The sequence below is a fragment of the Onychostoma macrolepis genome, chromosome 12 (assembly GCF_012432095.1).
Source record: "Onychostoma macrolepis isolate SWU-2019 chromosome 12, ASM1243209v1, whole genome shotgun sequence".
Classification (NCBI taxonomy): Eukaryota; Metazoa; Chordata; class Actinopteri; order Cypriniformes; family Cyprinidae; genus Onychostoma; species Onychostoma macrolepis.
Window position 1 is genome coordinate 30,510,979 of NC_081166.1, and position 16,204 is coordinate 30,527,182.

Sequence of the window (16,204 nt, forward strand, 5' to 3'; positions counted from 1 at the left end):
TTCAACCATACTAATAAACAAAAATGACACATTTGTGTTTGATTTTTGAATAGAGTTGAACTTTCTTCTCCTGCGTCATATTCTTCATGTGATTAGTTTGAGCGGCGTCTCTACTGTACAGACGAGAATCTACATCTCCTTCAGTCTGAGCCGCATTCACTTCACTTTTAGTGTGAAAGGGCTTTTACTTTTGTAAAAGAATAACTTTTTTTATATTACAAACAAACAAGCAAGCCCTGCCCAGATTTAAAAAGTAACTCAAAAGTAACTTTCCCCAACACTGGTCATTCGTATGTAAGAATAACTAAACTATCTCTCTCTTACAGTAAGATATTAGCTGCAGTACCGTATCTGTTGTATGCCGTATTTTTGGGATGTGTAGGCCTTTCTCGAATCTTCATCTTGGCTCACTTCCCACATCAAGTCATTGCAGGTCTTCTGACAGGTCAGAAACTAGTATAATATTATTTAATTATTATTATTATTATTTAATTTTAAAATGTTTTATCTTCATGCACTCTCTCCACAGGGGTGTTGCTGGGGGTGTTTCTGAAGTGGTCTGTGCCTGAACATCGCCCTCTACTGTTCTTCTTTCGCTTTAGCTTGTCTTTGCTCTTTGGAGCTCTTCTAATGCACGGAGCCCTGCAAAACTTTGGGGTTGATCTCTCTTGGTGGGTACGATGTTATATAAAAATGTACATTTATTTAATTTTCTCAACTGTTATTAAATGGTATTAGCCAGTATCACAGGCAGCAGGTATGGACCAGGGAAAAATCAGCTGACCACTAATTATATCATATTAGGCCTCAGAATATTACGTATGCATTGCATATTTGCATTACCAGTGCCAGATAGTAACTAATTAAATGCAATCTGGATAAATTGATCAGATTAAAAAAATTAACTACTTTTAATATAACTTATCAAATTAATATATATAATAAATAATAATTTTATATATATATATATATATACATATATATATATATATATATATATATATATATATATATATATATATATATATATATATATATATATATATATATATAATAAATGATTACATTTTTCAGTGTTTTAGTGTTTAATATTTTTACTATTTAAAATAACTGCTTTCTATCTCTATTTGCTTTCTATTTGTGTTTTCAAAGCTGAAATTTTAGCATCATTACTCCAGTCTCATGATCCTTCAATCATTCTAATATTCTGATTTGCTGCTTAAAAAACATTTATTATTATTATGTTGAAAACAGCTGAGTAGAATTTTTTTCAGGATTATTTGATGAATAGAAAGATCAGAAGAGCAGCATTTATCTGAAATAGAAGTATTTTGTAACATTATAAATACCTTTATCATCACTTTTGATCAATATAATGCATCCTTGCTAAATAAAAGTATTAATTTCTATCCCTAAAAAAAGAAACATTTATACTGACTCCAAGCTTTTGAATGGTATAGTGTGTATAATGTTACAAAAGCTTTTTATTTCAGATAAATGCTGATCTTTGGATCTTTCTGTTCATCAAAGAATCCTGAAAAAAATTTACTCAGCTGTTTTAAATATTGATAATAATAATAATAATAATCAGAAATGTTTGTTGAGCAGCAAATCAGCATATTATTATGATTTCTGAAGATCATGTGACACTGAAGACTGCAGTAATGATGCTGAAAATACAGCTGCGCATCACAGAAATAAATTACAGTTTAACACATATTCACATAGAAAACAGCTGTTTTAAATAGTACAAATATTTCACAATTTTACTGCTTTTGCTGCATTTTGGATGCTTGGTGAGCAGAAGAGAATTCTTTAAAAAAGCATTTAAAAACTTCAAAAGTAATCTGAATAAATGTGTAATCCAATAGATTATATTCCTAACTACAGTTTTCGTCATGTAATTTGCGATCAGCTGTAAGTAATCCAGCCAGGACTGTGCACACAGTCTTACAGTGGTATACTGTGACCCGCAGGTCCATCCCGCTGGCTAAGAGATGGTGTTCTCGCTCCGAGTGGATCCGTATGGACACAGCGCCCTTCTCCTCTCTGAGCCGTGTCGCCGGGGTTCTGCTGGGTCTGGGACTCGCTCAGTACTGGAAGCCCGGAGGATGGGCTCTTCCTTGGGTTCCCAGGACCCTCTGCCTGGCCCTCTCCTCCATAGCCCTCCACTACATCAACAGTTTCCCCGTGCCCACCGCTCCTCCTCTTCTCTTCTACTCGCTCTTCTTTCTCAAATACAGCATCGTGCCGCAGGTGGTCATGGTGCTGGTGCCAGGATTCGTGCATCTCCTCACAGCCAAACCCAAGAGGGAGTAAGAGCCAGCAGCTTTTGGTGTTTGAGCCAGCCATCAGTAAGTTCTTGACACAACAGCACCGTCAGCTTGAAAATCAATCATGTATAAAGTTCTGTTTGAATACAAGCAGTTGCTTGCAGCTTTAATGAATGTTTTTGGAGTAAAAGGGAAAAGCATCACTGCGTTGCATAAACAGTTAGACTGTGCCAAAGAAAGTCTTTGGTGAAAATGTTTCTTGTCGTTTTCTTGTCTTTGATGATTCTTTAAAAAAAAAGTTTCTTGTAGAACAAAAGGCTGTTCAACTGTACTGTATTTCTTTTGTTCTTTTTTTAACTTTCAAGTTATTGAATTGTCTCTTGTTTTTATATATATATATATTTGCTTGCAATAAACTTGCTTATAAGCAAAAAATCTATGTTCTGTCTGGGAAAAACTAGATCTTTATATTTTCTGTGGATGCCACAAAGTACTTCATTTTCCAGTATTTGCCAATTATGATTATAATGTGTTTTAAGTGGTTGCTAGGGTGTTGCTAACTACCACAAACCAAAAAAGGTCCAAGTCCATAGATATGGTTGGAGGATTTATATCATTATCCTGGGAAAAATTCTATGTTTGATTAGTTAGAAATGTCATTTTCTCAACAACCAGCATGATTTGAGGTATCATGTGTCTGTTTAAAGGAATAGTTCAGCCAGAAATGAACATTTGCTGGACATTTTCTCACACACAGATGATCTGAGATCAGGATGAGTGTGTTTCTTCATCAGGTTTGGAGAAATGTGTCTCTGCATCAGTGTCTCAGCAATGGATGCTCTGCAGTGAATGGGTGCCGTCAGAATGAGAGTCCAAACAGCTGATAAAAACATCACAATAAACCACATTAATTTTCACTTCTCAAGACGTTAAATGATGGTCTGGAGTGGTGTGGATTACTTGTGGATTGTTGTGATGTTCTGACGGCACCCATTCACTGCTGAGGATCCATTGGTGAAAGTGCAAACAAGTCTGATGAAACAAACTCATCTACATCTGAATAAACTGAGGGTGAGAAAACTGAGCAGATTTTTATTTTTGGGTGAACTATTCCTCTTAAGATGCTTGTTTTGATGAAATAATTTGATTATTAGCACTTCTGTAACATCTGTGTGTGAAGTACAGTAAAATGCAATAAAAGGAATTTTACGAGCTTGACCAAGTATTCATTTCTTATCCTGAAACAAAGCATATAAAAATGACAATTGACATGATAAAAACACATTCTGATTTATTGAAGTCATTAAACGTTGTCACAGCGCTCTGAAAGCTCACATTTACAGACGAGAAACTCTGCTTAGCAAGCAAGTACATTAAAATCAACTCAAATCCAACTGAAAGATAAAAAGAATGGCCAAACCCTTCAGAGGTAAATATCACAACTCTCCTGTTGAGTTTGGTGGACATGAGTGACAGATTTCTTTTTTTCGTCAGGTGTGAACATTATTTCTGTTTAGTTCCTAAACATACGGCAGATTCACGAATGTCTGTGTATGTCGATTTCAGAGGGGAATGGAGGATAAATCATGCGTCAGGTTATGTACAGCAAAAATAACTTGCACCGAAAAACCACATCACCCTAAAGAGACCCGTGACGAGCCCACATCAGAGTCCTGTGTTCCCAAGTGTCGTTTATTTAGCTTCTCCCCGAAGTTGACCATGAGGCATTTCTCGATTCAAGCAAGTTTACACTGACAGCAATAGAAAGGTGAATATGGTTGCCTTTAAGACAAGCTGTCTAGATATCTGTCCATGTACTGTATTTGTTGAGAAGATCTGACCAAAGCCACATTTAAGCTCCGCGTGTTAATAATACTGCATTCGGAAGCAGAGAACTTCAAAAGGAACTAGCTGAATATTGTATTTTTACACGACAAATACACTATTTCAAAACGGCTGGTTTGCTTTTCGGTAGTGTGTGACGCCACTGAGCTGTGTTTGACACGTGAGGCTCTTCGAGTCCTTCTCACGCTGTATTTGGCGATGCGTTTGCAGAGGAGAGCAGGATTTTTGTATGCATGAACACATTTGGCCACTATATACAGCAAGTACACTGCGCTCTATAAAGGCTGTTATATACACTCTTTAATATCTTTTTAAAAACATAATTTTGCTCTTTTATATTATTGTTCATTCATTTGCTTGAAAAATTAGAATTGCACCAAGGACAATAACTGCTATTTGTTTTCTAGTAGTACAACTAATCACAGGTTATTTTCCAGCGTCCACTGAACGTTCGTTAGTAAGGATTTCCCATCCCAGATCCAAAAACAAAACAAAAAAACATCTCCAACCCCCTAATATTCACATTCCATATAATCCTTACAAATGAATAAAGTGCTCTCTTTCTTCATAATGTCACAGACAGATCAAAGTTACGAATAAAAGTTTAAAAGTTAAAACAAACATACTTCACTTGATATACTAATGCTTCTCTGTGACAATGCAAGATTCCATTTCTTAGAACAATAAAGAAACTGAAAAAAGAGAAGAAATTCTATTACTACCTTGCAAACGCCCCTGAAACTTTGTGTTGCGTAGTATACATACTGTAGAGTTCATAAGACGTCTATGGTGTGATACATTCCTCCACTTGAAATACGTCTGGATTGCCACTCCAGTACTTGGTAATTAACTCATTTTGTAAATAAAGACTAAGCGATATTCACAAAATGCGAGGGTTACTCGAAATCATATTAAGCTTATTCCCAAAGAATTGATTAAACTACTATTATTGCCACTCTACAACTGTGAATTTTGGCACAAACAATATTTCTGCTTGGGAGCCAGAATTGTAAGGTGATAACTGTAAAGATAATAATCTCCAGTCATAAACTTTGAATCGTTATTTTGAAAATATCTGATACCATTTCCAAAAGTCCAAATCAATAGATACAAAATTAAAGACAGAAAGAAAACAAAATAAACCTGACACAAAAACCGCTTTAATATTTCTATACATCATATAACTTAATTATAAATATTCCTCTTTTCCTTCTATAACTACAACTTAAGTTTTTCTGAAACAGATTTGCACTTTTTACAGTATTGAACAATTCAACAATATGACGGCCAGAAAGCCTAGCAAATTTGTTAAGTTTCATTGGGAAGAGAGAGAGAAGGATTAAGTGAAGTGAGAGAGAGAATGTGTTCAACACATATTTCCAGTTGTGTTTCCGCTTTAGTGCTGGGAACGATGGCAAGACACTATTCCTCTGTGTGGAACGTCAGTAAATGTGCTTTCTAATAGTGTGCAGAGCTTTACAGAATATTTTTTTACTTTAACATACTGTATTCTAATTCTCCAAAAGGGTGCCGTCAGGGTATTTGTAGCCTGTCTGGCACCTGGGTTCTATTCTACCAACAGATTGAGTTGACTTAAAGTAGGCACAGGTAATTGTACACAACTTTTGTAACACTGTTTTTTTTAGTTTATTAAAAGTGTTTCTAGTATGCCGTTTCCTCCATTCGCAATACTGGCTTTAATAACCTCCACCTACACATTCACTGTCACTCACACCTTATGCCCACCCTTTTGGGCGCCTATTAAACATTTGACTCCACAAAGGGTCTCTTTGGTTTGATGGGCGAGGTGGGACCTTGTCTGGCATCGCGGGAAAGCTGGCGGTACATGTTCTCCTGGTACGCCTGTGCCACGGGCATTGTCCGTGCCACCTTAACATCCTGGTACGTTGGCGCCTGGCTCACTCGCTCCAGGAGGTCTCGATCACGGGCCCCTCCGTTGGCAAGCTTGCCCAGGGAGGAGGGCTGGGGCTGGACATAGTACTCCTCCTCTAGCATGTGTCCATTCTGGGCATTATTGGTCTTATTGTAGTAAGCGATATTGCCTAGAGATGTAGGCGGGCTGTAGGAGGAGGCTGTGGATGCCTGGTGGATCAGATTCCCAGGCGACGTGGGGCTAGTGATAACCGATTCCAGAGATGACACGGGCCAGGCCCGGGAAGGCTGGTGAAGGTACTGCTGCTGAGTCCTTGCGGTCTTGTCGATGACGCCCATGAACGGAGTGGTCCGGGATCGGGCAGGTTCGCCCGAGTACAGTCCGCTCTGAGACGGCGACAGGGCAGATGGCTCATCGAAGCTCCGTTCATATGCAGTCTGCAGCGGGATTTCCATTTGAGCCATGGAGGAGGAAGGCCTGAAGCCAGGGGCTAGATTGCAGCTGGAGCCTGAGGAGATATTACCGCTAGATGGGGAGAAGCGAAGATTTACGCTCTGGGAGTGGATAAGTGGTCTGGGGGTCGGTACATGCTGTTTTAGGTCACTTGTGTTGGCACTGATAGGTCTGCGCACTAAGTGCGGGATCTCCGGAGAGCCCAGCTGGCACGGTGGCAGAACAGAAGCCGCCACCGCTCTCTCGAGTTCATGCTTGGAGACTGGATAGTATGCCGCTGACTGACTGCGGCTTATCTGGGGGGTCTGGCTGAAGCGCATGCCTCCGGGTCCCCCTGTAGCTGAGCGGTAAGCCGAAGCGGGACGCTGAGGCATCTCATCTTTCCCCAAGTTTGACTCCAGAACCCCAGCAGGTCCACCTCGGCCCCCATGCTGACAGAGAGCTCCCACACTGAGGCTGGATTGCACTTGAGACATTGACCGGCCATCCAGTGAGGGCTGGTACACCAGCCTCGGCTCTCGATCTCTCTCCCTGTCCACATCCATGGAGCTACCTTGGTACCTGCTGCTAAGCGGATGCGCCAACTGGCTGTACACACTGTTACTGGGTTGGTTAGTGCGGACGATCTGTGCCATAGAGGGCTGCAGGCGCAGACCCTGAACCTGGTGGTGCTGGCTGGTCTGAGAGCTCTGGGAAGGTTGCGACTGGAGTTGGAAGGACCGCTGGCTGCTCATCTTCAACAGTGGCGATTTAGGACGACTAGGTAAAGGATCCTGCTGGTAGCGGACTGGCGAGCCAGACTGGGAACGATACATACACACACTCTCGATCGGAGGGCTACCTCTGAACGGGACACCACGCCTAAGAGGAGATGGCGGAGGACTCTGGTAGTCCATCCCCTGGTTCCCTCCACTGCCCATGGGTGGAGGGCTGAAGCGGTAGGAGGACTGATGTGCTGGCGAGGTGTGCGGTGGACTCTGGCGGTAGTGGGAGTTCTGATGTGTCGGAGAGACACACGGAGAGGTGGACTGGTAACTATGATGGGTAGGAGATGACATGGAGGAGGAGCTTGGGTGGAACTCGAAGGCCTGCCCTCCAGATAGGTAGCCGGTGTCGTGATGGGGCGGAGAAAGGGGTGGACTGCGTATAATGGCAAGGCTCGACGCATTCGACCGAATGTCAGAAGCAAGACCAATGGACACGGCCTCTAGCTCTTGTTCCAGGAAGTCGTCATCCTCAAACAAGTCTTGGACGGGTTCCATGTCATCCAGTCTTGGCTCAGGAGGAGGGGTATGATGAGGGGGCTCCTCATCTTCCTCCACCGGTAAGGGAGATGGTGGTGGGGATGGAGGAGGCTCAAGCTCTGGCTCCTCTGATTGGGTAACTTGCCTGTACTCCTCGTCCACGCGCTGAAGGAGGCGCTGGATTTCACGATTGTTGGGACACAGCTTTATGGCTTCCCTCAGGTCTTCTAGTGCTTCAGCGAATTGCCTATAAAGCGGCAATGGAAATATTAAGCCACCAATAAGTAACTTGATATGTGAAGCCCTGTTCATACCGCCAGCGACTTTGTCGCTGTATGTCATTAGACTCTGTACTGTGAAGACGCTTGTGGGCGTTCCTAGCGCTGTCGTTCTAACATTATTGGTAGACAGCATTTTCTAAAGATATGTCCAGACGTGCAATCACAACTTTGTATATTGCTGGTAAAACTAAGACATCATTCTAATTTAGGGCTGAATGATTAATTGAAATTGAACCGTGATTTGGCTTAATGCGATTATTGAATCGCAAAGGCTGCAATTTTTAATTAAATAAATATATGCACAGCGTCAGTAGTAAATGCTGCTCAATCTCTGCAAGTGCTGTGAGTTTGAGTCACTTTTAACGTGCATCTGAAAAAGCAACATGCACCAAACATCCTCCTAAACTTAATGAAAAGAGATTTATTAACCTGTACCATTTAATAACATATCTTTACTCCACAGCATCAGGTCGAATGTTTGAAATAACTGCATTATCTGACCTTGTTTGGCTTCTTATCACAGAATGAGGCAGATAATGTATTCTATACTGTCGATTAGCACTGGATTATAAATTTACTTTTTTAATACCCAAGATCAGTTCAAACCTTTCTATTTCCTTTTTATTCAATCACACTGATAGCTAGATACCTTTGTTCATATTAGGGATTTCCTAGAACGTCATGAGCTCTATTACATCTGTGATGCATATTTTGAGATTCTGCGCAAGGGCGCCCTCTGGCGTCCAGTATGAATTAAACATTATATGCGTTTAGGGCTCAGTAATGCACACTTAGTCCTATTATGGGCATAAACAGGAAAAATAATACTTCTCTCAACAATGGTTTTTCTCCATTGTATAGAAGAGTACAGGAGATGTTTTCCCCCCACTGTGGATGCATAAAAGACTCATATTTCATATTAAAGACATGGGAAATTAAGAAATTACTGTCAAAGATTTTGCATGTTAACAAGTAACCCTGCAGTTGTTTGTAGAACAATAGTTTTCTGTAAAATAAAATAATTTTTGCTCATTATTTTATCTAACTATTATATATTTTTTTGTTGTTGATTTGTTTTAAATATCGCAGTTTAAATCACAAATAGTAATTTTAACCAGGAAAATCGCAATTCGATTTTTTCCCCAAATTATGCAGCCCTATTCTAATTCCTAGTCAAATTAGACTTAAAAGTAGCAATCTCCTGTTGGAGAGTGTTGTTACATAAACTACAGCACAGCTTATTTGCATTAAATCTGTTTCTAAACTGCTCACTACATCAAAGTTTAACTATTGTTAACTTTTGTTGCCTACATTCTGTTGCCAGCGGTCACTGTCGCTCGTGTCGCCGGACGTCGCCAGCTCTCCACTGAAAATGAATGGGATCGTATCGCTTTGTCGCTGTATGTAGCTGGAGGTGTGAACAGGGCTCAAGGAAATAATCAATGGAAGAACTTTACCTGCTGCTACGCTTGGCACGCGCTCTAGAATAGAACGCCTCATAAGACTTAGGCTTCAGTTCCAGAGCCTTGGTAGCAAACTCTTCCGCCATACCAAAGTCCTGCAACCAAAAATAGTGTTTTATTTTTGCAATCTGGGGGTTGACATATCATTATTTTGCACAGTTGTTCTAGAAGTACATTAGCAAGGTTCTCACGACACGCCGCATACTGCAGTTACAATATTACAGCATCACACAAGCATTATATGCAGAATCTTACTGTGCGCTAGAATGAGAGTATTTTTAGAAACGCTCATGCTGTTCTCACATTCATTTTCCTCCGACAGCGAGACAAGTTCAGGAACAAAGACACTTTGAGCTCCTTAAAGGTCTTCAGGTCCTCACTTAATCCTTCTCGGGGAAATTTCTTCAGAGCGTACTGGTACCGCTGAGCTGCCTCCTTTACTTTACCCTTCTGCAGGTGAAAAGATGATTGACTGTGTAAATACACAGAGCCAAGGACTTTGTACTAGACAAATCTGAGCAAACATCAGGTAAATTGCGAGTAAATCTGACCTTGTAGAAGCCATCTCCTTCCTCTAAAAGTTTACTCAGTAGGATAATCATGATGTCAGGTTTCGATGTCGCCATTGCCCAGGTAGCAGGACCTATGGGTAACAGGATGTTTGATGGGTCAAAATGAACATCTGGTTTGAGGGGAAAACATGGGGAGAGACGGAGGAGTGCAGAGAGCGCTCAGGAGAAGTGTCGGGGGTAATGCATTACAAGTAATGTGAGTTACGTAATCAGATTACTTTAAGTAACTAGTAAAGTAATGCATTGCTTTTTAATTTAGGAGGAAATACTTTTTCAAATAAGTAACTCCAGTTACTGTGTTTCTCATGTATTGAGTGACAGCTCTGGTGCTGCGATGTTGAGAGAAATCAGGAGTAAGTGCAGAGCGTTGTGTGTGAACATGATCTTACTGTAGTTCTAGACTAAATATCAACATTTACTCATCTCACCTGCACAAAAACACATTCAGCGTTCCTCAAAATGAGTAAAAACAGTCAAATGCAAACTCAGAATATTATGCAAACATGCAATAATTAAATATTAAATAAGACATCATTTATGTATTTAATCATATTTTATTAACTAATGTCTTTGCTACTGACCTTCGATGATCCAATTCAACCATACTAATAAACAAAAATGACACATTTGTGTTTGATTTTTGAATAGTGTTGAACTTTCTTCTCCTGCGTCATATTCTTCATGTGATTAGTTTGAGCTGCGTCTCTACTGTACAGACGAGAATCTACATCTCCTTCACTTTACTTTGTGTGAAAGGGCTTTTACATTTGTAAAATAACTTTTTATATTACAAACAAACAAGCAAGCCCTGTCCAGATTTAAAAAGTAACTCAAAAGTAACGTAACGCATCACTTTCCACAAAAAGTAACTAGTTACTTTTTTAGAAAGTAACGGAATATTGTAATGCATTACTTTTAAAAGTAACTTTCCCAACACTGCTCAGGAGTCATAACAAACAGATGAAGGCATGGACGACGGGATGAGGATGCCTTCTGTTCTCATTCCCTGTAATCTTTCATTTTTAACGTGCCAGTTAAACCTGCGGCACCCAAACACAGCGCTGCACACACAACAGAGAGCTGTCAGGATGCCTGAAGGAAAGCGAGATGCACGAGCATTACCTCCTTTACGCCGACTCGGCAGCGTCTGACATCCTGAGGTCAGAGGTCAGGGTTTGTGAGAGCGAGGGAATGAGGATTGGTGTTGCGAGGGAGTGAGATGGAGCGAATGAGAGCGGTGTGTGTTTAGGCGAGTGAGAGCGGGAGAAAGACGAAGTGAAGAGTGATGCAGTGGTCGTGGAAGAAAGGTGAGGGGGAACACAAAAAAGCAGCCGTGAGTGGTGAGAAATAAGAGCTTCGGCTGAAGAATAAGAAAGTAAAGTCAAGTCAAAAGTAAAGTCAGCTTTATCTGCCTAGAAAAATGGGGGATAATTCGGCTTACAGTCTCTCTTTGCATGTTTTAATGATATTAGGGAGTGGATGGCAGCAAAGTTTCTTCACCTGAATGAATCTAGACTGAAGTGATAGTGTTTGGCCCTCAGAGTTCTTCTGAACCTATAATCAATCAATTAGGTCCCTTTAAATCTAAGGCACATAATCATGCATTTTTGATGTTGAGTTAAAGTATAAGCATATCAATTCTGTGGTGTTTTTTTCCCATTAAGGAATTTAAACCTTTTTTGCCTTTTAATGATTTGGAAGTTGTTATGCATGCTGATTGTAATTAATTTTGTGATTGTTTTATTGTGTTTTGCCATTTTTAGATTGCATGCCTTTTGTTGTCTGTTGTTTTTAAATGTGCTATATAAATAGACTAGGTAAAACAGCTCCAGCACTAACGATGTTAAACCATCCCTTGCCAACAATTAAACGGACAAACAGAGAAAGGCAGTAAAGAGAAAGAGAAACAGGTATAGCGAGTGAAATCAAACGTAAAACACCACAAACAAAAAGAGTCACGGATCTAGAGACACGTAACCAAGAGTCAGTGAAGTAAAGCACATGAATGCTGCAGCAGCCGAGCACAAGCTGAGCTACATGAAAACACATACACAAACATGAGGATTTCCAGTCATTTCTAATCTTGTAGACCAAGCTAATGTTCAGTTCTCTTCCCTAAGCCATTTTCCTTTTGGGGATCGTCAGTAATTTCTGCTTTTACCATGCTATTGTTTCTACAATATGGACAAAGCCGGAGCCACACTAACGCTGGGGTAAGTTTACATGCACTGATTTTCAGTCGGCATGAATCCAGTCGGATTTCACATATTCGTGAAAATTTCACATATTTTAAGAGTCCACTTTTACTAACTAGAGTAATAGACTATGGGCCAGATTTACTAAACAGGGCAAATTAGCATTAGAGCAAAATTCTATAAAAGCGCCGAAAGGAGGGGAAATTCTGTTAGTAAATCTGGCCCTTTCCGTTTAATTTCTGCTAATACTTTATTTGAAAAGCTGACGTATATGTTAGAAGAGTTTTTAACAAATATTTATGCTCCAGCTCAAGAAGAAAGATGAAAATAAACTTTGCAAGACGTATGTAAATATGTGACCCTGCAGCACAAAAGCAGTCATAAGCAGCAGGTATATTTGTAGCAATAGCCAACAATACATTGTATGGGTCAAAATTATCCTTTTTTCTTTTATGCCAAAAATCATTAGGATATTAAGTAAAGATCATGTTCCATGAAGATATTTTGTACATTTCCTACCGTAAATATATCAAAACCTCATTTATGATTAGTAATATGCATTGCTAAGAACTTCATTTGAACAACTTTAAAGATGATTTTCTCAATATTTTGATTTTTTTGCATCCTCAGATTCCAGATTTTCAAATAGTTGCATCTCAGACAAATATTGTCCGATCCTAACATAAAGCTTATTTATTCAGCTTTCAGACGATGTATAAATCTCAATTTCTAAAAAATTGACCCTTATGACTGGTTTTGTGCTCCAGGGTCACATATATGCATCACAGCACTGCATATGCTGTATTTTTGAATCCAAATTTGGAAAACCAGTCATATTCAAATATTCAAGCATATTTTTCCCCTGCAGGATTACAATACCCCTTTCAACAGATGAAAATGAAATTCAGATCAAGCTCAATAGGATCGAATAAGCGGCTGACGTGGCTTTTCAATCTAATTAGGCCATCGGTTTGATTATTTGGTCACATGTTAATTGTCATACCAATTTTGGCTCCTTTCTTCAGCAGGGCTACCACCACAGACGTGTTTCTGCAGCCGACGGCGCGGTCCAGAGGACGCATCCCACTGTAGTCCACATGCTCGATCAAAGCCCCGTGATCCACCAGGAACTGCACCTGAGATCGAGAAGAACACATCACATTAAACACAAACTGCTGTGGATTAGCACAGAAAATAATCCAGACTTGTCTCTTCAAGATGAGGAGGGTCACACACAGGGTAACATCAACAATAACCAACAACCAGAACTCAAAGGACAGGAACTCATAGGGCAGATAACGAGGGACAGACAGGTCGACACAATGAAGGTGATTAACTAATTAGACAATGAACTAATGAGAACAGAACCAAATATGGGCAAACAGGAAGGGAACACAGGCAGAAACAAAACTAGAGTCCAGTGGGTTGTGACATGCCTATATTTGAACAAATTAAACAGTATTTGGAAAAGATATCAAAAAGTAAAAACTTGAGAGCAATGTGACCAATGCAACTGTTTAATATGTACAATGTTTTTCTGTATTTTTTATATATACCCCTGACATGTTTGGTTATATGTACTATTATTTGTACAATTTGCTTGGTTCTCAATCTATAAAAAAGAATTAATATTGAATAATAAAATAGTCAAAAATGTACTTTTTAAAAAATATTTCTGTGTACTTATTAGCCTGAGTGTTTAAAAAAGTTTATTTCTTTTTTGATTCATACTCTATTAACTATATGAATGGATTTTGGATATTTGTTTATTCACTACAGTAAACCCAGAAGCATAACAGGTCAAAATTGCAAAAAAGGAATTGCAAAATTACTGCCAGAACTTCAAATTTTTTTTTTTTTTTAAAGTCCAATTATTTATAGTACAGATGTGGTCAAAATAGGCTGAAGGTGTGTTTTGAGTTTGGTGGATGCATTTTTAAAGCTCTTGGAGAAGTATTTAGAAAATTTGGTTGCAAATGAAGTATTTTTTAAACCCAAATTGTCAAGCTAACTGAAATACGGCTCACCACGTCTGAGTCTCCATAGAAGGCGGCCAGATCGAGAGGCGTTCGTCCGTTTTTATCAGCGTGGTCCGTCGCAGCTCCTCTTTCCACCAAACAGCGAACCACAGACAGATGTCCTTTCAAACACCCCCAGCTGAGCGCCGTCAGACCCTCCTTATCCATCAGATCCAAACACGCACCTACAGAACCAACATTACATTTCTCACATTATATCACACTATTCACTATAGTTTAGAAAGCGGTAATAAAATATGAGAAGAACTCCGAGTTAAACTGCGTCAGAACAAATTGATCTTGATAACGTCAGATAACTTTAATCGGTTGAATAGCTGTCAGCTGTTAAAGTTAAGAACACAATTATATAATACCAATTTAGTTCAACCAATTACCAAGAAATGCTTCATTTTGTTCAGTCTGTGGTGTAAAAAGTAAACACTTTTAATTAAATAAAAACTATTAAGCAAAACATGCTCAGGTCAAAGCGTCTGAATCATTTTTGATCCCAAATGTATTACCAATTTTACTGGTAGTCCACTGTATGAAGACTTTTTGGGTATAATATGTCACAGTTTACTGTATTTTGTTATCCTCACTTACATAAATGAACTATAGTGTCCTGCACCCACTAGTAAAAAAATATCAGAAATGATATCTGGTGTCTGAATAAGTTTTGGTTTGACTGTACAAATAAAGACGTGAGGTATACTTCATGCAAGCCTGTGCTTCTGTGCCATAAAGGTGTGTATGCTGTACCCTGAGCCATGAGGAACTCCACCGTGTCCAGATGCCCCTCTGAAGCCGCCATCATGAGCGGAGTACGGCCTTGTTTATCAGCCAGGTTCACGTCTGCTCCGTGCGACACCAACAGATCCACGATCTGGAAGAGAGCGTACAGCTGAAGCGTGCAGAAGCGCTCTGTGGAGATGAAGCTGGACACCGGGGTTCATCGGTTACCTGCCAGTGGCCCTGTCTCACAGAGCTGAAGAGCGGCAGCACTCCTCTGCGGTTGGGCTGAGCTACAGAAGAGCCCTGCTCCAGCAGCATCTGACAGACCTCCAGCTTCCCTCGGCCTGCTGCGGCGGACAGCGCTGAGGACACGAGCCGGACACAGCACTCGGTCATCACAGGAACACTCTCAGAACTACACATGCTCTTCCAGCAACATTAACACAACGCTATCTGAGCCTGGATTCATCTCATCGCTAAGAGTTCTCCTAAACACAGTGTTGGGGAGGAACTAACTAACTAATTGACTATTTATGTATGTGTGCATTTATTTATTTTAGTGCTGTCAAACGATTAATTGCAATTAATCGTATCCAAAATAAAAGTTTTTGTTCACATAATATACTGTATGTGTATGTGTGTGTGTACTGTGTATATTTATTATGTATACATAAATACAAATACGTGCATGTATATATTTAAGAAAAATATGTTATGTTTATATATTAAATATATTTATATATGCATATAATATAAATTAAATGAATATAAATATATGCATGTAAATACTTTCAAAATATATACTGTATGTGTGCTTTTATATATACATAATAAATATACACAGTACACAAACATATATTATGTAAACAAATTTTTTTTTAGTTTGGATGCGATTAATCGAGTTTTTATTATAGAGTTTAGATTATAGAGTTTTTATTGTCATTGTAAAAACGAAATTAATTATTATTAGTAGTATTCATTATTAATTCATTAAATATTTCTGAAAAAAGAGAGAGAAAAGTAATAATTTGAAAAAAAAAAGCGCTCTTCAGCACATGATTAAATCTAATCAAGATTTGATTGATTTCTTTCCCACATTGCATTGACTCTAAAATATGACACATAACGTTTCAGGAGTTTAGGACACAGAATAGGACGCATGCTTATTCAATAACTGTTTTATTTCCTATTTATATATATTTTTTAAGATGAACTGTTTTTTCCAAAGCATCGT

The 16,204-nt window shown here is 39.3% G+C and overlaps 2 protein-coding genes across 9 annotated transcripts in view; one reads left to right on the top strand and one right to left on the bottom strand.

The window, feature by feature from the left end:
* The window catches only part of g6pc3 (glucose-6-phosphatase catalytic subunit 3), a 7,454-nt gene extending 3,963 nt beyond the window's left edge, over positions 1-3,491 (top strand). The window contains exons 4-6 of the mRNA XM_058792885.1: positions 327-445; positions 530-671; positions 1,977-3,491. Of these exons, the coding sequence (XP_058648868.1) occupies positions 327-445; positions 530-671; positions 1,977-2,319 (604 nt within the window). The 3' untranslated portion in view covers positions 2,320-3,491. The remainder of the gene's footprint in view (positions 1-326; positions 446-529; positions 672-1,976) is intronic.
* Positions 3,492-3,547: 56 nt separating this feature from the next.
* Positions 3,548-16,204, bottom strand: part of tanc2b (tetratricopeptide repeat, ankyrin repeat and coiled-coil containing 2b) — a 158,835-nt gene continuing 146,178 nt past the window's right edge. For all 8 annotated transcript variants that reach the window (XM_058792877.1, XM_058792878.1, XM_058792879.1 and 5 more), the window contains 8 exons: positions 15,199-15,332; positions 14,998-15,121; positions 14,248-14,423; positions 13,224-13,356; positions 10,005-10,096; positions 9,757-9,903; positions 9,448-9,548; positions 3,548-7,956 (listed from right to left, as the gene is read on the bottom strand). In XM_058792877.1, the coding sequence (XP_058648860.1) occupies positions 5,880-7,956; positions 9,448-9,548; positions 9,757-9,903; positions 10,005-10,096; positions 13,224-13,356; positions 14,248-14,423; positions 14,998-15,121; positions 15,199-15,332 (2,984 nt within the window). In that variant the 3' untranslated portion in view covers positions 3,548-5,879. The remainder of the gene's footprint in view (positions 7,957-9,447; positions 9,549-9,756; positions 9,904-10,004; positions 10,097-13,223; positions 13,357-14,247; positions 14,424-14,997; positions 15,122-15,198; positions 15,333-16,204) is intronic.